The 23681-nt window shown below is 36.0% G+C and overlaps 1 protein-coding gene across 2 annotated transcripts in view; it reads right to left on the bottom strand.

Annotated features, from left to right (window-relative positions):
- Positions 1-199: 199 nt before the first annotated feature.
- LOC139147723 (protein spire homolog 1-like) overlaps positions 200-23681 on the bottom strand; it is a 49013-nt gene continuing 25531 nt past the window's right edge. The window contains exons 4-15 of one of the 2 annotated variants that reach the window (XM_070718890.1): positions 13599-13724; positions 12949-13044; positions 12443-12601; positions 11537-11623; positions 10789-10900; positions 9923-10038; positions 9376-9505; positions 8070-8281; positions 6798-6935; positions 6114-6181; positions 5656-5799; positions 200-5205 (exon numbers count right to left, since the gene is read on the bottom strand). In XM_070718890.1, the coding sequence (XP_070574991.1) occupies positions 5046-5205; positions 5656-5799; positions 6114-6181; positions 6798-6935; positions 8070-8281; positions 9376-9505; positions 9923-10038; positions 10789-10900; positions 11537-11623; positions 12443-12601; positions 12949-13044; positions 13599-13724 (1548 nt within the window). In that variant the 3' untranslated portion in view covers positions 200-5045. The remainder of the gene's footprint in view (positions 5206-5655; positions 5800-6113; positions 6182-6797; positions 6936-8069; positions 8282-9375; positions 9506-9922; positions 10039-10788; positions 10901-11536; positions 11624-12442; positions 12602-12948; positions 13045-13598; positions 13725-23681) is intronic. The other variant, XM_070718891.1, reaches the window with a different exon arrangement.

The following is a 23681-nucleotide window of genomic DNA, read 5'->3' as shown; positions in this document are numbered from 1 at the left end:
ATATTTTGCCATACTACTGTTGAATGGTTGACATGTTTGTGAAAAGCACAAATTCCTCCATTCTCCAATAAAAGGTATCACACACTGAGCCCCAGCCCCTACAAAGTATTATTTTAACAAACACATGCACCCCCTGTGAAGACACACTTGAGGTCCTGCACGTGTTTCAAGCAAAATCAAACCCTGCATTTATTACATGTGGATTTTCAGTAAATGTTTATATTCTTTGACACATTATGTACACGCCCATGAAAAATATTTGGCTTCCTCAACTCCAAAATCAATCAGATGGTGTTTACAGACAGACGCTGGCCTGGAGCTGGTCCAGATGGTACTCATCTGTCAAGTTTTTTCTTGCAAGGAACTAAGGACTTGTCAAACACGTCTTCTCAAAAAAAAAATCGGTACAATTAATAAATATACAAATCTGAAAAAAAAGCTCACAACATAAACAATATACATTACCATATAGGCAGCAATAAGCACTATTTCTGATACAAGAAATGCAAAAAATCTCTTTCTGTAACATAAAAATTACAAAGTCTGCATACAAAGTTCTATATTTTTTTTATATGTTCCTTCTGTCAGACGTATAAATCTGGCCACTGTTTTGAATTCTACAAAGACTACCGTTTAGTTTAATCACATTTGGCCAAAACATTTACAAAAAGAAAGTAAAAATTGCAATTACAGAATCAATAAATGTGTTCAATAAACTGGAAAGAAGTGCTCCTATGTTTGCAGAAATTATGTATATGGAAGTAAAGTGAGAAACATTTTTGAAAGATGTACTATGGTGGCTAGGAAAACAATGATGTAGTAAATGTTTTGTGATTGCTGATAGGTTTCCTGTCGTAAGTACAGTGTAGGAAATTCATCAAAAAAGTACAGCCACGCCGATGTCTGAACTTTGAAAATTCACCCTGCCCGAGCAAAATGGCATCTTCTCTGACATTTGTATCTGACATCTGTACACCTGGTATCCACTGTACCATCACTGCAATTATTTCAAATTTTTCATGTCGTAAGAGATCTATCGACCTTGAGAATTGAAGGAAATGTGTGGCAATTAACAACTTGATAATTTGGCAGGTAGCTTTGAAAGTTGCCTGCCTAAGAAAAATGGTATCTTCACAGATATTATTTCCAACTGTCCTTTGGGTGGATAACTATAACATTTCGACTGCTCCATAAAAATTTACCAGTAGGCTATTTTCTACTCTGCAAAATGTTACCAAGGCAGCCATGCTGTTGCACAAGCCTGTGAGTTCTGCCATATTTAGAACAGTGAATATCATGCAACTATCCAGGTCAAAAAAACTCTGAATGCACCACAGGGACAGACATTCAATCTCTCAGACTTATACAGTAACATTTTGTCTACCACTTTAGAAGGCTCATTTTGTAGCTTATGCAGTAAGTTTCGACTGGCCCATTTTTGGGAAAATTGAAATTTTTAATTTTCCACATAGACTTAACACAGGGATGGTGGCCATTTTGATTTTCACTTTGCTTCTCTAGTACCAAATTTTGCATGGCAATGATTTAAAGTTCCTGTACAAAAACTCTGAGCAAAAGTTAAATCTTTCGATTTCAAGACATGTACTACCTTGAGTCCAATGCTTACTTTAAGGTAATATGTACCTCGAAAGTGAAAGACAAACTTGTGCTCAAACTTTCCTCAATGAAACTTTCGTCCATTCTTTTACCAAAGCAAGAATAAAAATCATGGGTCACCATGCAAACTTTGGTACTGGAGAGACAAATTACCTAACATTTTCCCAATATTTGGAATTCAAAATGGCTGCCATCCTTGTGTTAACTCTATGGGGAAAAATAAAATTTTCTGATTTTCGAAAAACTAAGACGGTGGAAACTTTCCTTTCATAAAGATGAGCCCCCACAAGTGGTGGGTCAGAAGAAAATTGATGAAATTTTACAGCCCAAATTTCTGTCACTGAAGCATGTTCTACCTTAAAGCAAAGTATAGAATATTGTTGGTAAACTCGTGTCAGATACTATTTTTCTTCTGTTTCTGACTTGACAAAAACTTTATTTTTAATATTACAATTTTGATATTGCAAGCAGGTTTTCAAAGGCACAATTGAAGAATTAAACAGACAGATATATCTCTAGGTGCAAAGATCCGTCATTCGAGGAGCATAGACAGTGCTCTCACGCAACGAATCTTTCATTTCAGTCTAATATATCTCAACAGAGCTACGACTTTGTATTTCATTCTTAGACCTCAGGAGAAAGTGATGTTCATTTGATAGCTAGTGTTTTGATGCTGTGCTCGTGTTCCAAGAGCTTGTTACTAGCTCTTGATGTTGGTAAAATGTAAGTTTGGCGTTAACCCATTGACCCTAGCTCGAAAAAAATTTCCATATGGTGTCATAGGTCACCAGGGGGTCAGGGTGCAAAGGGTTAACAAAATTGAATTACATGACTGCAGGCTGGGCTTTTGCCTTTTGATTTTAAAATTTAAAATAATTGGTACATCAGCATAATCATGAGTGTTGATTAAATATGCCTCATAGCAATATTACAAAGCGTTCTCTATAAAAATAAAATAAACAGAACAAATGTTTTTACCATAGAAAATTTTAAATAGGTATTCTGAATTCATTGAAATGGTAGTCAGCACTCTTAAAACTTTTTACTCCCTAACACTATTAGCAAAAAAATTCCTATGATAATGTTGGAAAACCTGTGTAGTCATTGTATAGTATGTTGTATTTGTAAAGATGTGAGTAGATACTGATGGCGTTCCATGAAAGCACATTTCATAACATTGTTCTTTTAAAGGCATCAATATCAGCACAAAGCAGTACAAGTTTTTCCCAAAAGTGAATGTTAAAAAGTACATTTTTAATTCCTTTACTTTTTGCTTTCTGGGAATAGTTCCAAGCTAAGACACCATCATTGATAGAATGTTGATGATAAAATCTTGTTGAGGCAGAAATTTAAAGCACCAAAAATATGAAATACACTAATTCATCACATATCATAAGAATATATTGTCTGTGAGAATACCAGTGGGACTACATTAGGGCGATATCTACGTAGGAACTGAAACATGCAGATAAATCACTTATTGACTCATTAGAAATGTGATTTCTAATTTGCATATCGCCATCTGAATGCCTTTTTGCGTTTACAACTTCTCATGGAACACACATTCTGAATTTGATAGCAGATGAAGTTCCCATTTGCTGTAAAACAGTATATCACTGACTCATTATCAAGAAATATTCTTTTGAAATATCATGTTGTGAGAGATCCGTTGACCTAAGGATGGACCATGAAACAATCTACGAAATTCCTGAAAAATAACTATCAGATGTCCAGGGAGGTAACTTTCAAAGGTTACCTGCCCGAGATACTGAGACAATTATATCTGAGATGATTATGTCTCACATAATACCTGGTATTCCTCACCACTGATCTCAGCAAACCAAATATTAACAATTATTTCCACATGCCAATAGGTAGACTGTACACTGTATATGCCTGACCAGACATTCCCGTGGCACTGAGAAAGGCAGTTTTTCCTTACTATTCTTGAAGGGTACAAAGCTTGATTAATCAATATGACTGGAGCAAAGTAATAATTCTACTATGTTACACATAGGGCGAACACCAAATAAAATGACCTGGGAACTTTGTTGAACTTCACTTTGTTAATTCATTCAATGAAAGCCCTGGAACAGCATTGACCGCCACTGCCTAAACCCATTTGACTAGTAACTTTCAAAGTGACCAACACTTTGATGTTCACTTGTCTGACAATTGAAAGGGTACATGCATTCAAACCAGTGTGCCCTGATCATGGGAAACCTATCAAGTCATGATGGCCAAAGGACCAACACTTTTGGATGTTAAGTGTTCAATACTTTCACAGAAATGCTTCAAAAATAATAATTTGCAGTAATTAAACCAGATTTAACAATACCAGCCCATATATAAACCAACTGATTCTTTCAAAATGTACACAAACTTCTAAAACTACTGCCTCATGACCTGCAAATGACATGAAAATTTTAAACTTAGTTTTTCTCAGACACAACTTTGTGATGTGAAGTTTCTCGTTCAAAAAATGATGCACAGTGTCATAAAATAGAAATGATCGTCTCCAATCCATCGTATCATCTGAGTTTATAGCCTCCCACCCACTCAATCTAAGTACAATGGTTGATCAAAAATCTCTGTACAGAAAGAACCACCTAACCTGTCCACACCCAATAACTTGTAGACAGGCCCACCACCACTGTTTGGTAATGTTGGCTTTGGGCCAAACCACGGTGGTGGGAGGGTGGAGCAAAACCAAATTATGAGGTTGTATGATGACCTTTGACCCTTTGAACCCTTACTCCCTGGTAAACCAGAATGTCATATGGAGATCACAGTCCAACAGGGTACATTTTGGGTTACAAAGGATCTTGATGAAGATACAAAACACGGGATGTCACCACATCACGCATGGGACAAGCTCTGAATCTTTCAGTACACTGACAAAATACAAAAATATTTCTTTCTTTCTTTCTTGCTGCCTCTGGTAAATGCATATCTTGTTATTTGAACAACATGAACAACTGAAGTACTGTTGCTATTATTACTGTAATTTTTATGAATTATTGCTAAACATTGTCGTAAGTTTCTGAATAGCTAATATTTTATCATACATGAATAACTATGTACAATTGATTTTTGTCACCTAAATACACTGAAGAACTTCGATTTCACAATAGTTTTCAATCTATATACAGTCCTGCTGTACCAAAGTATATCTTCTCTGACGAGCAAAATTTACCATTTTCTGTACTAATAGATCAGTCAGCTGATAAAGAGCTCAATACGAATATTCTTAAGTCCTATTCAAATTATCTATCTCTGTTCTCCCTGATTGGCTAGTCACATTGGTGGGGAATTGAGTTCGCTGTAAAAATCTTTATGTCAGATACTGACAGTTACGTTGATAGGTGCAAACTAAACACAATTGCTAACCGATAAGTTTTTCTTTAAAAGTAAATTTTCCAGCTGAATTATCTTCTGGGTGTTGTGTGTCTGTTTGTTTGTAACACTTGTATCATAAACGTTTTACACTCTACACAGATGTCCTTCATGGCGCTGCTCTTGCTGCGACCCCACGTTGACCTTCGACCCATGGTTGGGGAACAGGATGGAGTTGCTGGTGCTGACTCACTGAGAGAGGAAAAAGAAATACAATGAAACCAATAAATATGACGATTATGAACTAAGTACAAACGTGAAATAAAACTACTTGATGTGAGCATCTCCCTTCTTTGTTGATAAAAATCATCCTAATATGAATTTATTGTAATATGAATGAATTCAAGTAAAAACTAGTTTTTTTAAACTGACACTCATATGCCAATTTCAGAATTTATATAACATTCCTGCACCTCCAAGTTATATTAAATGAAAGATAACAGGTGTTTGTGCTATATTATTTACAATATTCATAGTCATTCAAAACAGAGGCTCCATATTTTTGTATTTACTGACAAGGTGGGATTGATGGATGGATGGATGGATGGATGGATGGATGGATGGATAGATGGATATGAGAGAGAGAGAGAGAGAGAGAGAGAGAGAGAGAGATGGATGGATGAGAGAGAGAGAGATTCTAACCTTTTGAGTCCTTCTTCATCGAAGTGGAAGTTTGGCAGGGAACACTTGGTTGGGGAAGCACTCGGAGACAATGCCTGTACTGGTATGTGCAAGAAATGATCAGACGGGATTTTCATTCTCCTACAGCACCTTGAGCAAATTATTCTGCAGGAGGAAGAAAGACATCAAGTGATTGGTTGGTAAGTATCATTTGCATGGGATGAGATGGCACATGACCAATCCAAAACTAGATTTCAACACACTAAAATTATACTATCATGATATGGTAGGAAGAGTTGCTTTCCTTTGGATTCTATGATCATGTATTTCACAGAAAAATTTTGTCAGAAATGGTCTTCATTTGGATATAAAACATCCTTGCTCTGTGGTCTGGAAAAGGAAACACTCATTCCATAATTCTAGAATATCAGAGATCTATTGAGATACAGAAATGACTCTTTTTATATAAAACTGCTTACCTCTTGCAAAGTTTACATTTGTATTTCCTGTTGAATAAGGCAAATCTTTTCTTGCAGTTGAAACAAACCTGTTACAATCAGGAGAAATCGAAGTCAGATTTTTTTACAGAGAAAGTTAGCAATAATTGAAACGTATGTCCCAGTAATTTCAATTTGATGGTGATAACATATATGTCAGTTCCCTTGTTGTTATCAATCAACTGCTTGATGACGCAAAGTGAATATCTATGTAGGGCCTCTTTTGATTTCGAGACTGAAACAAAAAATTGTAATTATTCCTTTGTGTACTGATGTGCATTATGATCAGCATTACCATTAGTGAACATGGCTGTATGTTTGATGTCCCGGTGTATAACCGCCATCCTGATGTCACAAGCCAGTCGGTCCATTGATGACTTACTGAAAACGTTGAGATCAGACCAAACTATTCTGACTGTGGTGAGTTCAGTTAGTGCCACTCTTATTTATTATGATTATCAAATTCCATTGAATGAGCAAAGAAACTGTTATCAATTCATTCATTATAGGAACACAAAATGATATTGTCAATCTCTCAACTACTATAGACAAAAAAATTGATTATTTTCGCCTATTTGCGACCATTTATCCGACATGTTTTTCAGAATCTTCAGGCCTCTGCACTGGACATGGTGTAGAAGAGTTTTAAGAGCTTGTATGCCTCACCTTTTCATTGAGAACCTCGATGTAAATCTTTTTATTGACTTGTAAGTTTTCCAACTCAGCTTTGCACAGTACACTTCTAATGTGCTTGACTTCATCAATTGTGAGTGACAGATATTCCACTGGGTCATTCCAGCCATCCTGCGGAAATCGGATCACAAAATCACAGTTACTAAATTTTGTTCAATTTGTTTATGAACACATCTTTAGACTTCATCTCGTGTGTTATTCAGCTTAAATTAACACTATAACTGATACGACACAGCAATATGATCTTGGAAGGGGGTTCTGAAATACTCTTGCAGAAGCAAAATCCTGGTTGATATGACATTGAGTCACACAACATACATGTACATGGAGACATTACAAACCGCAAAGTTACATTATATAAAACACTTCCAAAATATCATGTTAGTATCTGTTGTATGTCATGGAGACAAACTTCTCTCTTTCTAAAGATGACAATGTAACACATCATGCATGATTTTTTTTTACCTTCAAATACAAACAATGTATGATTCCATGGAAAATTCCATGAAGTGTGGTATTGGCAGGCATCTCTATTCACACTGGATGATAAAAATGCACGTTAGTATTCTAGAAACTTGAGGGACATTGTTGAACAGTTCTGATGCAAAGCGTGTTTGTTGTAACCATATCGGAAACCAGTTATTGAGGGATCAGAGTGTGCAAATATTAAACAGAAAAAAATTTGTTATATATATATATATATATATATATATATATATATATATATATATATATATATATATATATATATATATATATATATATATATATATATATATATATTATAATTTTTTTTTTTTTTTTTCCTTCCAAAGACTTTGTGAGCTCTTTTAAGATTACACTCCCACAGGAAAATCTTGTTTGCTTGTAAAAATCTTAATGATTTCACGTTTGCTTCGTCTGCTGTTTTATTTCACTCTGTTTTTTTTGTTTATTGAAAATAATACTCTGTAGAATTTAAGCAACTACGAATGTTGCAACATATGGAGATTCCAAATCACATTTAACTTAAAGAGCACAAACATAATCTTTTTCTAATTTTACATAATTGTGAAATTAGTATAATTTACTGATATCACAGACCGTTTTGTTGCATTTGTGTGCAAAATCATGGTCCATGGAGATTACATATATGAGTTAGTTACATGATGTTTAGAGGTTTTCACTGTGCATTCGTCACATGCATTGACGTGCAAGGCCCTAGATGAGCACAACTTGCTGTCAGATATAGTGCATTTTTACCACCTGGTGACCGTTGACGCCAACCCTAACATCTTCCGGTAATGAATAGAGGCACCTGCCGTGGTTTGATCGACACTTGTACCGTACTCTTTGAGAATCAGGGGTTTTACTGACCAGTGAGGCTTTCGGAGTTTCGCAAATGGCGATGCTGTTCCGTCTTGGTGAGCCAACAAGGGGACCCTGCTGACTCAGATTCGGCATACTCTCAAAGTTGGCTGCAGGACAAAAGAAAAATGAAAATACAACGTCTGTCATTTTATGGTAGAATGTACTGCAGGCACAGATATTGGGGATCTCTAACTTTCTGGTCTATCACTTGTAGGAGCTCATTTTGAAACTTGTGGAGCAATTAAAGGTATACTGTCACCTATTTCAATTTTGTCACGTCAAGTTACCATGGAAAGAGAAAATCTAACCAATCACAGATTTTAAGTGGGTAGCCGCTTTTTAAAAACAGCGCCCTCACATGGGCTTTTTGAATACCAAGGAACACCCCTTTGACCATATACTGGCATATTTAGATTACAGGTGACTGTATACCTTTAAAATTGTCATTGGCTTAGTTTTGTGAAAATCAAACGTTTTATTTTTCTTCATAGAATTAACCCAGGGACAGTAGGTATTTTGAATTTGAAGTGCTGGTAGTTATTGAGTAATTTGTTTCTCTAGAACCCTGATTTATACTCTTGATTTCGAAACAGGAACGGTTTACAGTTTCCTCACAGAAAGTTTGAGCAAAAATTAAGTCTTTCTATTTGGAGGTGCATCTACCTGCCATGGATGTCATAACTTTCAAGAACAGTTTAGGCATACTGTATTGTATGGTTTGTAACGTCAGAAACTATAGCATGGTTACAAAAGTAGTAAGATACATCTTAACAGCAGAGGACATTTTACATGCATTTAAGAAAGTAGTAGTTTCCATTTTTGAAATCAGGTTTATAATCTTGGTCTACAGTCTACCCTTTAAAGCGTTGTAATTTTCTCCCGCAAAAATTTTAGTGCAAAATTTTACCAATTTTTATGAATTTTTCTGTAATTTTTGGTAATTTTGGACCAAATGGACATCACATTTCATTGGCTACAGTTTTTTTCTCAAAATTTTGGCAAAAATCTGAGCTAAAAATTGACTGGGGTTTATTTTATACAGGGGACAAAAATAGACTTTGGCGCTAAAAGGGTTAATAGCTGCCAACCATTATGACTTCACTGAACCTGACATATTTTATGACGTGCACAAGTTTTTTGCTTCAATGTTACAAATAGACCATTAACCATAAAAGGGAGGTCGAAGGTCACATAAACTAACCTATACTGTATTTCCTCTCTGTAGTACTTCTAATATTAGTCTCTCCGACATCGTCACAAACATCATCTTCCTTGTGCCCATCATCTTGGCCATTGTCAGTCTCATCTTTTTCAGGCTCACTGTCGCTGTCCTATATAAATGAACCGAGGAATTACACCCATCAGCTATATATGGTAACAGATAAAGTTCATCTTGTGAGGTAACCAATGAAACAAGTGTTTTGATATTGTATATTTTATTGAATAACTTAGGGTGGAACATGTTCGCTATTATGGAAATTATAAAAAGGATCAATTAGCCACAATTACAAAATCATCGTGATAGTTTGGCTCAGATGGGCGGCAGAACACACACCTTTATATTGAACAGATACCAATTTACTTTTCGATTTGAACGTTGAGGGCGCTGTTCTATTAAGTTCTCCGTACTTGGTACTCAGTATTGTTCTGTTGGCATTCATAATCCTAAGGGATACGTTACAGCTATTAAATGAAACAAGACTGCAAAGATACAATACAGGAGAAGACTGAATGCTGTGTATACCTACCAGTTCATCCCAATCCAAGATATTTAAATCTGCTATGGTGATTTTCTTTTTGACAACTGGTGGGTTTGAAGGATAGTCTGCAGAATCCGTTGTATTGGTGCAAAATTTTGATTTCTCTGAGGAAAAGAAAAATGTTTTGTGAAACATTTAAAATTTTTCCTGAATCAGCTGTTAATGTATATGGGCAAAAGCCTGGTCATATCAACTTGATGAAAATGTCTGAAATCCAACCTCAGTTATTTGGAAAAAAATTGATTTTACAAGTACTATGGGAATGAGATCAAACACGTCGAACTATAGGCATTGATATATTTTTGTTTTTAATGTCAACTGCAGTTTCTTGTACTGCTCCAAAAAGCATATTGAGATACTCAGTATTCAGCTTGTCAACTAAGCTGTACAGGAGTAGACTACATTGTTATTATTGACGAATGAATTTCAGTCTGGATTGGCTAGAACACAAACGTAAACCATAACAATGCATTTTCAATTAGTAGGCGTTTCAGCCTGCTTTGGGAAAAGAACAAGAAAATGTGGTTGACATTAAACCAAAAACTGTGAAAAATATCATCAAAAGTACACAGCCACTGGTCCTTAACATACATATTTGTCTATCAGGTAAGTGATTTTTAAAGCCTAATTTCACCTCCAAAGAATTGTGAGATATAATTTCATTATTTCTGAACTTGTACAGATTCACAGACTGGCTTTGTACAGAAATAGAAGGGGCGGACCAATCACAGACAAGCTTTCTGAGAGCAGATAGGCTCATACAGCTATACCAACACAAATGCACAAATCATAAGAGAGATGGAATCAATTAAATAACTTGTTGGAGAAATCAAGGAGATGGTCAGACGTCTCACCTTGAAGTCTTGGTGCAGGTTTCAGTCTGGGTTCTGATTTGATTTCTGCCAGCATCATCTCACGTTGTGTCTTCTTTGGCTGAGACACTGGTGCCATCTTTCTCTCACCAACCTACGGCAGTATTAGTGAAATATGACATGACTGTAAACTCTTAAACTATGGAAACTTACAGCCTGGAGTTAGCTTTCTCATTTGTTTCCATTTTTATCACATAAATGCTATTAACCTACCTATCCTGTTTTGTTTATCAACTATGAAAGATTGACATAATAGCATGTGTAGTAAAACACACCTCCAGAAACAAAATTACAATACAAGGAGTAGATGTTGTGGATGTGAGCGTTTTTGACACAGAGGCACTGCTCACTGCCCGGACAACTGCATGGCTTCATGTCTGCTCATATAGTTGTTGAGTACATCAGTTTGATCGAGGTATGGGCTAATCAACTGGAATTTAATACAGCGTGGCAAAAGTAGGGCATCTTCAACAGTGCCTGCTGATTTTATCATAGAATTTACTTATTCTATTCATGCTTAAAACACCAGATATTATGTCAAAGGGCAGGGGAACACAAAACAGCTATTTGCTAATATGTTAATATTTGTCAACATGAAGGCATGTTCTACATCATTTTGAAAATCCCTGTCATACAAATCCAACATATATCTTTCTTATGCTGTTCACTCTTGGCAAGATTTGGTTGTACCTGTTCAGAAAGCAACACTGAACCTCATCAAATTACTTACAGGTTTTAGTGGTGGCCTTGATCGGATGAATTCCAGGATAACATCATGAGCCTCCTTTTTCACCCTTGGAGGTATGTCTCCATTCACCTGTTGTGCAATAAATCACAAAATATTGCTGAGTCATGTGAAAAACTTCCTCCTGGATATGAATGTAAGGCATGAATATGCCTCTGGGGCTGATATTTGGACTAGCACTTTTACAATACCTTTTTGGTCTACCAATTGTTGGGGCTCATTTTAAGTTATTTAAGTACGGTTTTCACTGGCTCATTTTGGTGAAAATTGAAAAATTATATTTTTCCACCTTGAGTTGACACACAGATGACAGCCATTTTGAATTTTAAGTATTGGTATATATTAGGTAATTTCTGCTCTAGTACAGAATTTTGAACAGCCATCCATGATTTTTTTTCTTATTTCGAAAGGGGATACATTAAAGTTTCCCACAGAAAGTTTGAGCAAAAGTTTACATCTTTCATTTTCTCGGCACGTGATACCTTAAGATATTGTTATACACCCTTATCCATTATTATAATGCATCGAATGAAGAGAACAATTTTATTGACGGTTGTTTATTATCTTTGACAAATATTATTTGATCACACAGTCTAAATATATCAATATCTGCTTTTATAAAATACAGCAGAAACATGCAAAGTTTATCATTGATGAGAGTACATAAGATCCAGTAGGTATAATTAAGCCAAATACTCTCCTCATTTCAAGAGAAAAGTCAATATTGAAAAACACTCAACACATGCTGGATGTGACAAGCCTGCCAAACAAATTATCAATGTATTGGTCCTTTGAGTAATGTATATCACCGAGGCAATGGGAAACTTCTTAAAACCAAATCCTGTCGCAAACAACTCAGCTAGCAGCTTGGGAGTTAGAATTACATCATACCATAACTTGTTTGAGAGCGTATCGTTTGGATCGGATGTCATCTAGCAACATCTCATATGGAGTGAGTTCAAACTCGATGGGTGCTCTCCTGGTCTCTTCAATCTTTTTCAGTTGAACCTCCTTGCGCAGATCTTTGATAACTTGCATCCATAACCGAGCCTATGTGAAAGAAATGGTCTCATTGAGTGATTTCTATGGTTCATTACGGCATTGGCAGTACTCATGCCAGCAAAATGAAAGATTCATGTCAGGGTCTAGACATGTGGCAAAAGTTCAGAAGTAATGACTTTTCAGATGTGCAAAATATATGCTTCAATGCTCTTTCTATATAAATGATGATTATGATCGTCTCCAGTTGGATTTTTATAATCCTTAAAGACAGGCTGACGGGCGGCTCTACCAGATCAGAACTGACATTATCGTCTTTTTCAGTCTCATCAGTACGCAACCTGTTTCTGTAACTAAATTGACAGCTTGGTGAGAAGAAGGCCAGGAAGGTAACACACCCATTCTTGTATTCCCAGTTCACGGAGATCAACTTCAGTTTCTCCACCATCTCGTTCATCCTCTTCAAGCTTGTCTGTCGCTAGCCTCTGTAAATTCTGATTAAAAAAGAGAAAAGTGAAAAATTGTGAATTTAAAGTCAGACAGGAATAGAAGTAAAACTAGTCAGTGAGAAAATCATTAATCCACTGGTGACTATTTGATGTCGATACTATCAAGTGTAACTAGGAATCTTTTCTTGATTCATGATTTGTTACAAATGAAAGAAAAATATAAAATTCACAAAGTATTGTTTTTTGGATAAATATGTCAATAAAATAATGGCATTTTCTGAGCCTTTTTTTGTTGTGAAGTATCATACCTGTTCTGCTTTCGGAAAGAAATTGATTTTACATCATCAGATTCTGTCAGAAGAAGTTTGAACTATATTGTCTCACCACAGTCAGACTGAACCCTGGCAGAGTGTTTGAGAGAATTTATGTTCACTTTATAATTGCATAACTATGGTAAGATTACTTTTATTGGAAGATTTATGTCCCTTCAGAGAGCAGTCAGTCCTCAGTATCTGATAAAACAAATATTACTTTGCAAATTGTAAAGCCAGGCTGGAGTAAAACTTGAGTCAGTTACACCGGTACTGACAATTTATTACCTTACTGCCACTTGTAATTTTTTCTAAAAATGTTGTGAGTTCCTGGACCTCGGCAACCAGTGCTCTGACCACGGCTTGGTAGTGACTTGCTGCTTGTGATGGATGTGGTAAATGTGACGCACAGATCTGAAAGACAGGAGGAATCATTGATATGTAATTTCATCTTCACAACTTAATGTCGAGTATTTCAACATAACAGAAATGTTTTAGGTACATGTATGTTGCTGCCTATAATTTGAGGGTTTTCTGATCATCTATAACGAGTTATAAGAATTAGCTCATATAAAAGCCATGGGTGTGTAGCATGATAACATTAGTTTGAGAGCTCTTGTTTTTTAACCCCTTTCATTCCTCCTTTCCCCGGTAGCTGTTCACCCCTATTGGCATGTAAACAGGTCCACAATCACCATTGATACCAATGGGTCTGGGCTAAACCATTGTGGTGAAAGTGTCCAAATATGGTCACAGAAAACAATGAGGCAGTACCATAATATGGAGATGAGAGGGGGGTTCAGGACTATAGAGACCAGAGTTTTTGTAGTTTAAAGTTTGCTTCTAACTTACGCATATTGGACTCTTTCTATGTATATCCTAGGACTTAACAACTTGGTGATTGCATTCAACTTGGTAATTTCTTAACACAGCATTACCAAAAAGAAACTACTTTTCAACTGAACATATACAGTAGTAACAATGAAATTCACAAATATTATCTCAGAGTAATTCAATATCAAATATGGCAAGATTTCAAATGAACAGAGGCCACAAATATACAATTTGTACATTTTAGACCCTCTCATCAACAAACTTTGGTCTAACCTCTATGTTTTTGATGGGATTGCTGGAACTCGACACAAAGCTATGGAGTCATGGGGCTGATATGACAGCAATAGAAGAAATGACAGGAATTCCAGCTTTCAACATCATGAGTGTTTGTTATTTCCTTGATTGACATCCAGAAAATGTTAAAGTGTTAGAACATCTACAAGGATATTTTTATTTGGCTCTCCCATAAGCAAAAGAGGACTTGATTAAACCATTTGCATCTCACTGTCAAAAGGTTTGAGTATCAAGTAATTCCTTGGTGCAAAGAGTGACGTACATGTATAGCGCCCTCATAGGCAAAACTAAAATACTCCAAAAAAGCACCCAGAAGCCTGGCAACGCAATGTGAGTTTAGGCTTTACAGTTCAGGGTGTCAGTTCACTCTGAGTCATTAGAAATACGATACAGACATAAATAATGGACAATTCACAACTGCCTGTCAAATATCAGTAAAAGATTAACAAAAGCTGAAAAAACCACACTTAAAAATAAGATGTTACTGATCATTGGCTAGCTATAACTAGTTCCCCTGAGAGGGACCCTGTCCCATGGTGGCAGACAGCAAGTTGCTACTCATCACACAGTGATTTGTTGAACTGAATCCAACATCAACACTTCACTGTTCATAGCTTTGGTTGAATTTTTCCATGCACTGGTTGCCCTACAGGTCTCCTGCATGTCTATGGGTCTTGTGAATGTTTAAACCAGCCATTTCCCAGTGTACCTACATTTATATATTTACATGACCATTTTTTTTCTTGCTGTGATAAAGAAAAACAACGTTTGACTGGAAGTCTGGAGAGAGAGAGAGCCACAGCAAACTATACTCTGCAGCACACTCAGTGAATATAATCCACCATTTGAAAAACCAAAATTCTTTCCATCAAATTACAAAGTGATTGGATGCCAGTGTCTCATTTCATGTATCAGTGATCATTGCGCTACTGCTCTGTGCTTCTGTGATAAGAGATCAAGGCATCTTGACCTTGTGACCCAGCAGTCAAAGGTCAATAGGATGTCATTAAGGGTGTGATAATCACGCACAACACACAGTTGTTTCACATCGTCGTTCCACAGTACAAAGAGCATAAATACTCAGATTCTGAAAACAGAACTGAGATATGAACAAGGTTCAAATATCTACATCTGTGGTTAATTTTTATAATCTCCAATAAAACACAAAAAATCATAAAAGTTAAGCTGCTGTGAAATCATAGCATAATACTTTCTGAAAGGACTTTTATCTTACCTTGGTACATTAGTGCTACATAGGTATGATGCTTGTAAACACAACTGATCAACATATGTTAAAATGTGTGTAAATCCTATTTCATCTTTTGGATTAGCATGTGAAATGAATCTTACAGACTGTATATCCTTAGGAATATCAGGAAAACTTTTAATAAAATGAAGACAAAACTGAGAACAACACCAGAAGCAAGTTTTTAAGGGGGTACATGTACCAGACCAAAACTATGGAGAGGTTCAAAGACATTCAGTTGTCACTGGATTCTCAAATACGCAGCAAAAACTTGTGGGGAAACAACTGATTGTATAGTAGCATTTTATTGATATAAATTCAAAATATTGACATTAGAAGAAAATGGCAGCATGTAACTTTTTTGTGCCAAATTTGTTTTGAGACGTTTTACCACTGGAATTTGGACAGAGGAAAAGAAGAACAGCACAAAGGTTTGATGAAAAGTCAAAGGGGAGCTAGAGCCAATATTTTTGGCAATTTTTAACTAAACTCGATGCAAGTTTTAAACGACCAGATGCCACAAAATAAACAAAGCATTCATGAACCATGGACACCACATCAAAGTTTGTATGGTATGTGACATTTGATTCCCCACTTCGTGTACAACCTACGCTAGTGACGCCGAAACCAAACCCTGACAGATCATCGGCTGTGTAAACAGTGTGTTGAATACTCATAAATCCTACTCTTGTCAAAATATCAACATCATTATTGCATGTATTGACAAGAACAGATATTTAATATTTGCACTGAGTGACTGACATGACCTGCTGTTTAAAGCATGTACCGAGACAAGAAAGGGATATCAGATAAAGAGATGGGCAGATTTCGCTGATAGACTAATTTACTATAGCAGAGTTGTGTTACATGATAATGTGAGATTATTATGAAAAAAACAAAAGGATGCACAAGGACATCAGAAAAGCATATTATTGCTAGACGCAAGGCAAAATGGAGGGTGATGCGCAACATTAAAGGGACAAAGTCAGCCATTTTTCATGAACTTTGTTTGATGCAAGATACTACTTATATTGTTTGACATGTTGAAAGATACTGAATGAATAGGTGACCATGTATATATTCGACCCCGGTTTTAGACAAATTAAATGAAACCATCGCAAAAATGAATTAATGGTCATGACCATTAATTCATTTTCGCGATGGTTTCATGTATCGTGTCTAAAACCGGGGTCGAATACATGCATGGTCACCCATTCATTCAGTATATTTCAACATGTCAAACAAAACTATCTCGTATCAAACAAAATTCATGAAAAATGGCCAACTTTGTCCCTTTGAAAGTCCGAATGCATCCTTTTCGATATTTAAATTGGTGACTGGGGTGTCAAATTGGCTGACTTGTGACTGTTTTCATGTGATATCACAAGAATTTTTCCCCAAATTATAGCGCAAGTATGGAATTGGGTATGTAACAGATAACCTGTGCAACTACACGTAAAGAGCGTATAGTCATGAGACACATTCTGGCAAGCGTCCAATGGGTCCTGATCAATTATGTCATAAAATGTTTTTGTTTTTATTAAGTGCATTGTATATGCTTTCAATTTATGCTTCCTCACCATCATATTTTTCACTCAGATTATAAATAGCCCAAAACTTTTGGAAGAGTGGGTCATATTTTACCTTGTACTTAAAAAAAGAGTTCAAGGGTCAACCACAGGTCAAGGGTCAACCAGGAAATGAAAACAATGACAGCCGATGACAATGAAAATGTATCTTTCATAAGAGTTAAGGAAAATCTGCAGGTACCCTTGTTAAGATTATTTACAAGTCTGCGTCATACATGCATCTGTCACCTGACAAGTCTTACGTAAGATAATTGTTACAATCATTGAATGCTCTGCAGTGTATAATACCAGTAAACTTAACAGTAATTTTCAAGAGGTTGACAAAAATTATGATGGATGAAACCTTAGGCTTGCATTCTACAAATGGAGGACTTTGCGGGAGAAAATAACAAATGGTAGCACTATTTCATGTTCTTGCTACAGAAAGCTTCAAAGGTTGATAAGATCTGCCATGCTCCGTCTGACTTCTCTGACCACATCAGGGAAAAGACACCATTTGGGTAAGAAGGCAAAAAGAAGATTATGAAGTTTTAGTTATTTTTGATGATGATAACGATCAACTCATGTTTCTGGAACATGATTTCACTGGCTACATTGCCAGGTTAATCTTGGAAGTATCTGAACACTCAATTACCCCTTCATTAAATGCAAATCTCTGGCAGTTTAAGTTTTTTTACAGTACATATAAAACTACATTTTTTAAAACTTTTGAAAAATGTGGTCAAACATAGATTACCACTTAAACTCTGAATCACATGTTTCTGACAGCTTCAAAATAAATTTTAAAATTTTTGATAATTTATTTAGCACCAAACTAGGACTCTAATATGGTTGAATTGTGGTGATTAAAAAGTATTAAGATCAAAAGAACCACCACAAATATGGATGTACACTTGTACAAACACTATATCTGAGATTTTCCAATTAATATAGACAATATTTACAATGTTTAGTTGTTTTTGCAGTCTGATCTTTATAAACGAAATCTGTCATTTAGATATACCTAATTCAACATTAAATCTGTTGTGCATTTTCCGTGTCAGACGTTTTCAAAAAAGTCTATTTTAATGCAACTAATTGAGCAAAAAAAATCCCCATCAAAAGATAGCCTGGAGCCGAGTCTGTGATATGGGTGTGCTTCAATGCCCTTGAGATCCCTTCTGTGGAGACAGACTATGAGAGATATGCAGAATATGAGACTGATAGTTGTAAGAATCCAGCTGACAGGATGTCTGTGTCAGAAACTTCTCACAACTCTTCAACTGATAAATTGATGTTCTCAAGATGTCTCATCTTGATACCTGTCAGTCTGGCAATAGAACACACTCATCACCCTATGTTCATAAATTTTGACAGGATCTGTCTCTGAAAAATTGTTAATTTGTTAAACTTATTAAAATATACAGTTTGGAAATATTTTTGAAGTAATTTTTTATTGTCAACTATATTCAGCTTTACGATGATACTGAGCGAAATGAATTCTCAAATTAATGTTTCTTCTTTATCAGCATTGATATTTCCATTCTAAACAGAAACTTAATGTTCTCATGCAGCATTCACATTCTAGAAGAACATCGCTAGCAGTGTGATAGCATCAATTGGCACTGTAATGCGTAATATCTTATCACAGTCCATGTCCCACACACTGTGGCTGAGATAAACTGAATATGTAGCATAGCTAAGCGTATGACCTGGTCATTTTGTATAGCAGTATCTTTTCACAAAACAGGATATGACAACTTATCTGACTATGTAAATTCTTTTCAACTGCACAATTAAATTGGAGTTCGTTGAGTTTCGGAATAATTGTCATTCCAATATTATGATAATGCTGACCTTGGGATGGTGTAGCTCATAATTTTAGTTTTTTTTCCATATAAGATACCAATGCTATCTGTCATAAACCTGAGAGCTTGGCAAGCTCTGTCAAACTGAAATGACTTGAAGAACGTTAATTAATTCTGCACTTTGCTGCCCTCAACTACAGTTATCTTTGCATAAAATTGAAATTTTGCCAGAACGTCAGCCGAACCCACCACAGCTATGTGATCATCATATAATCAGTGAGTTACTGCTACGTAGCCTGTATTTCATGTTGCAATGCACTGCTTAATTGACATAATTGTGAAGCATACAAAATTAATTGACTATAATTACATGACATTGACATGAATAGGTCAACCTAATGTGTAAATCAACACTGAACTTTGACATGTAACTTTAACCAATCGTGAATTTCTTTCATTAATGACACAAGTAATAACTTGGTACAATAATCTGATTGATGCTGTACTTGCCTTTGATAACATTTCAAAACTGACATTTCTGATGTACTTGCCGCCATGGCGACACTTCTCGGCCCACTTAGGTCTCTCTCTATTCATCAGATTTTGAAAGAAGCAATATGCAATTCATCGGCTTGTTGCCTGGCAACCGTAATGGCCACTGCACAGAAGCGTTATCGCCATAATCTTACTTTACTCCTCACAGGAGATCTAAGTGACGACTGATTTGCTGTTTACGACAAAAGGAGCGAGGCTTTACGCACAGCTGTCTCAACAGCACTTTCTAAAAGACCCTGAATCTGCTTTGTGAACCAGAAGTGGAAATGTCAAGCAGCCATTTAAACCCTACAAAATTCTTTATAAGACGATTACAGAAATATCATAGAAGTATGTATAAGAGGTTTTTTTGGAACTTGTGTATAATGCATGTGTGTGAATGCCTGCTGCTAAACATTGCTACAATATGCTGGTGCTAAGCTATTAAATTTTACTTTTCTTTCACAATACATTTTTTCACCTCTTGTGAAATGTAGTCATATGTACAGCTGTTTTTCCACCACTGCAGCATTTTAAAGGTAATTTGATTCAAGAAAGGCATCTTGATGGACAGATATACATTGCTAGTTTTAATATTTTGTGGTTCATCACAATTTAACTTGAATTTAGACTACTGTAAAAACTCTGCGGCAATTTAGATTATTGCGAACAGACCAGTGTCACCATAATTTGTCACTCAATTTCTTTTGGCAAGAAAAACCTATTTCTGACTCAATACTGTCAGAATATCACAGGTAGATTATTTGGAAGCTGCGAGGTGAAAGTGTGTGCTGGAGAGATGTGGGTGTCGTAAAAAAAAGAAATTGTCCCAATCCATTATCCTAAACCTTGCTGGGACTTTTCAACAACTGCTGAAAGGCACCTAATAAGTCAAACTCAACCAAGCCATTGTTGTCTGCAACAATGAAAACCTGCATTCTTTGACCTCTTTAGCTTTTCAATGTCAGCTGAATTCCACAGCTTGTCAAATCTCCCAAGAGATTTTTTGAACTTCATTCTTTGTTTCTTCAATGACAAATATTCAGTGCCATCTTTCTTGCTGGTACAAAACATTTGAGATTTCCGTATAGTTTACTTTCTTTCAGAAATGTGACCCTGTGACAATGGCAGGTAAAAATCACTGATTTTCACCCTTTGAAGGCTTCAATTTTTCCCGCCAAGTTTCAGTGCAAAATTTATCAGTTTTTATGGATTTTTCTGTAATTCTTTCTATGATTTTGGACCAAATGGATGTAAATTTTTATTAGCAACAGTTTTTGATCAAAATTTTGGGAAAAACTTGTGTGGTAAAATATTGTCTGGATCTGAAAAAATTGTATGGTTATATTTTGTAAAGGCAATCAAATGACTTTGGCATTCGAAGGGTTGACATTCTCAATCAGAGCTGTACCTGTGTATTCTTAAGTAGTCTGACATTCTATGTATTTTGTAGTATCAAACAGACGGTCACTGACCTTCTCTTTGCTATTTCTCTCACAGAATGATGAGATTCTCTCTGAAGTTTGTCGTCAGATAGCAAAGCTCACTTTACTAAAAGAATAGGGCCGTTCACAGTTTACGTCACTGTTCTCTCATTAATATGCAAAAATAAATATTTGTCCGCATTTTTAGATTACGCTTTTGAAAATTACGCATGCAAGAACGACGAAAATACATCTCAGTGGGCGACTGCTAGTGTAACAGTGAATACTAAAAAACATATTCACGACTCAGAGTAAAAGCTGCAAAAACAGCCACGCATGCAACATTGATAAAATTTGTGCGCATTGCAAGCTGCGTGTCCGATGTCGCGCGCGTACAGCTATATTTAGTAACAAACCTGTAACCGTGAACAAGGCTATAAAAAAACTTGAAGAGGTATTGTCTAGTACAAGAAATATCTCTGGAATTCACAGGAATGCACATAAAACCCACCTTCACTTTTCATTAAGTTTAAAACAATTGGATTTTGCATAAGCACTTTAAACCACTTTCATACTGTCGGTGATAAATCTTTACACTAAATAACAGCTTGGTCTACATCCGGTAGTTACATAGTTGAAAGTTCAATTTCAAAACTCAACTCTTTCATTCTCAAATATTCTGATTCACCTAGTGAAGAGACACTGTTTCTCTTTGAAGAGAAAACTGACATAACAAGGGTAGAGCACCTGTTGATTCATAGTGTCATGTTCCACCCAGACTCCTTTCAACATCATGAAAAGAAATACCCCCTCCTCTCAAACCACCACCACCACTCATATTGCAGGCAGAGATTTGAATAGTATAACTATATACATGCACATTTCCCCATCAAACCCAAGTCACTGGCTAAAGTGAAATAGCTAGTGCTATGACTTGAGTCTCTCACAGCCTACCCTTCACTCACTGAACTAGCAGAAAGTTTTCAAAATGTATCACTTCTGTGTATCACAGTGCCAGTTTAATTAGTTGACACACACAAAGTATACACAACAAACAAAGCAGTCAGCATTCATGTGTCGCTGAAATAGGTACCTGTATACAGTAAACGCAGCAAAACATTCATTTCATATACTGCGATCAAGCCAGGTACAAATCAGTGCTGACCAGAGTGGGAGCAGTCAAAAGATTATTTTAAAAACCACAAATTTACACAAAACAAACAGAAACCTGCTTTGAACTGTTGAACGATGTAAAGATACTATCAATTACTGTGGTAGTGTGAAGTGGTCCCTAACTACATCCTTAATGGACTGATGGTGTCAAGGTGTAAATATTTATAAGACAGTTACTTGAAACTTCTTGAAGGAAGCAATCAAACATTCTTCAGGAAGACATCAATGTCCAGGATCAGACAATCAGAGAGTGGTGAATTCTACTGGTCATTTACATGTAATTGTTTTCACATTGTGTGCGAAAGACAAAGAAAATGAGAAGTGTGGGAATTGTACGGTGACATGATGTACACAGTCCAAGTAATGAAAGAACACAAGCTGGGCCTCAATGGCATGTTGTAATTGGCCAGTGTTGGGTAACCTTGTTGCTGTCCCATCATGTACTTTCAATCTTGTGAAACTTCTAAAAAGAAGAAAAGCACAGATTCAAAATTAACTTAAAATATCTTTTGTGTTGTGAAATTCACATATTGAACTGTTTTGTTACAGAAAGTAGTTAGTTTCTTCCACTGATTGATGGATGGGAATTACTGTCATGCTATTGACATGACTGAAGATTCAGCACTTTGTCAGAGTTCAATGACCTCTTGACCTTTTATCTCAGCAGAGATCTACACATTCATGAGCAATGTCTTGCATGCTGGGATATTATGTATGCTTTGGTATCAATTGTCGCCGGACAGTTCCACCAAATGATAAGATTGGACCTTAACATATGAATGAATGTGAGAAAGCTGTCAAAGTAACCTTGATAGATGTTTCATATGTCATTATTGTATAGGGGTATAAGTGTAATGCGTTGTTAGGCCATAGACTTGGTGTCAACGAGTCATTTCAAAGACAGTTTTATCTCAGTTTGACGATATATTTGTTTCATGATAAAAAGTTAGTAAAACTTCTGAAATGATAAAACCGTTCACCTGGGCATACACAATATAATCTTTCTTGACAGGAAGTTGAAGTCAAACACAACAGTTAGCATACAAACTTTACAAGTATGATGTAAAAATTTAGATTGTTTTCATGAACTTTTCTTTGGGGGCAGGGGGGGGGGGAGATACCAGCTTATGCTCCTTTCATAGTCGTTACCTGTTATCTAATGATCATAAGTTATCACTAATGTACTGTGCTCAGTCACAGTCCCTCCACAAAACTGTGCTCAGTGTCATCACAACACAAATTTTACAATCATGAACGTTCCTACATTTACAAGTTGTCATACTAAAATTTCCCCATTCAGTCTGCAGGGTCTGTGTTGCAGCCTTTGAACTCTTATTATCCACACTCTCAAAATTAAAAAAGCAGTGTGGAAGTCTGTAAATTAATTGAAATGTCACATACAATCATGTTATAAAAACAGAAACTACACATGTCAGTTGACAAATAAGGCAAACTGAGTAAACCTTGTCATTTAAATTCCAGTCTATCTA

Source organism: Ptychodera flava, chromosome 13 (genome assembly GCF_041260155.1).
Source record: "Ptychodera flava strain L36383 chromosome 13, AS_Pfla_20210202, whole genome shotgun sequence".
In the NCBI taxonomy this organism is placed as follows: Eukaryota; Metazoa; Hemichordata; class Enteropneusta; family Ptychoderidae; genus Ptychodera; species Ptychodera flava.
The sequence above is the reverse complement of the archived record's forward strand: the minus strand, read 5'-3'. Positions and strand labels throughout refer to the sequence as shown.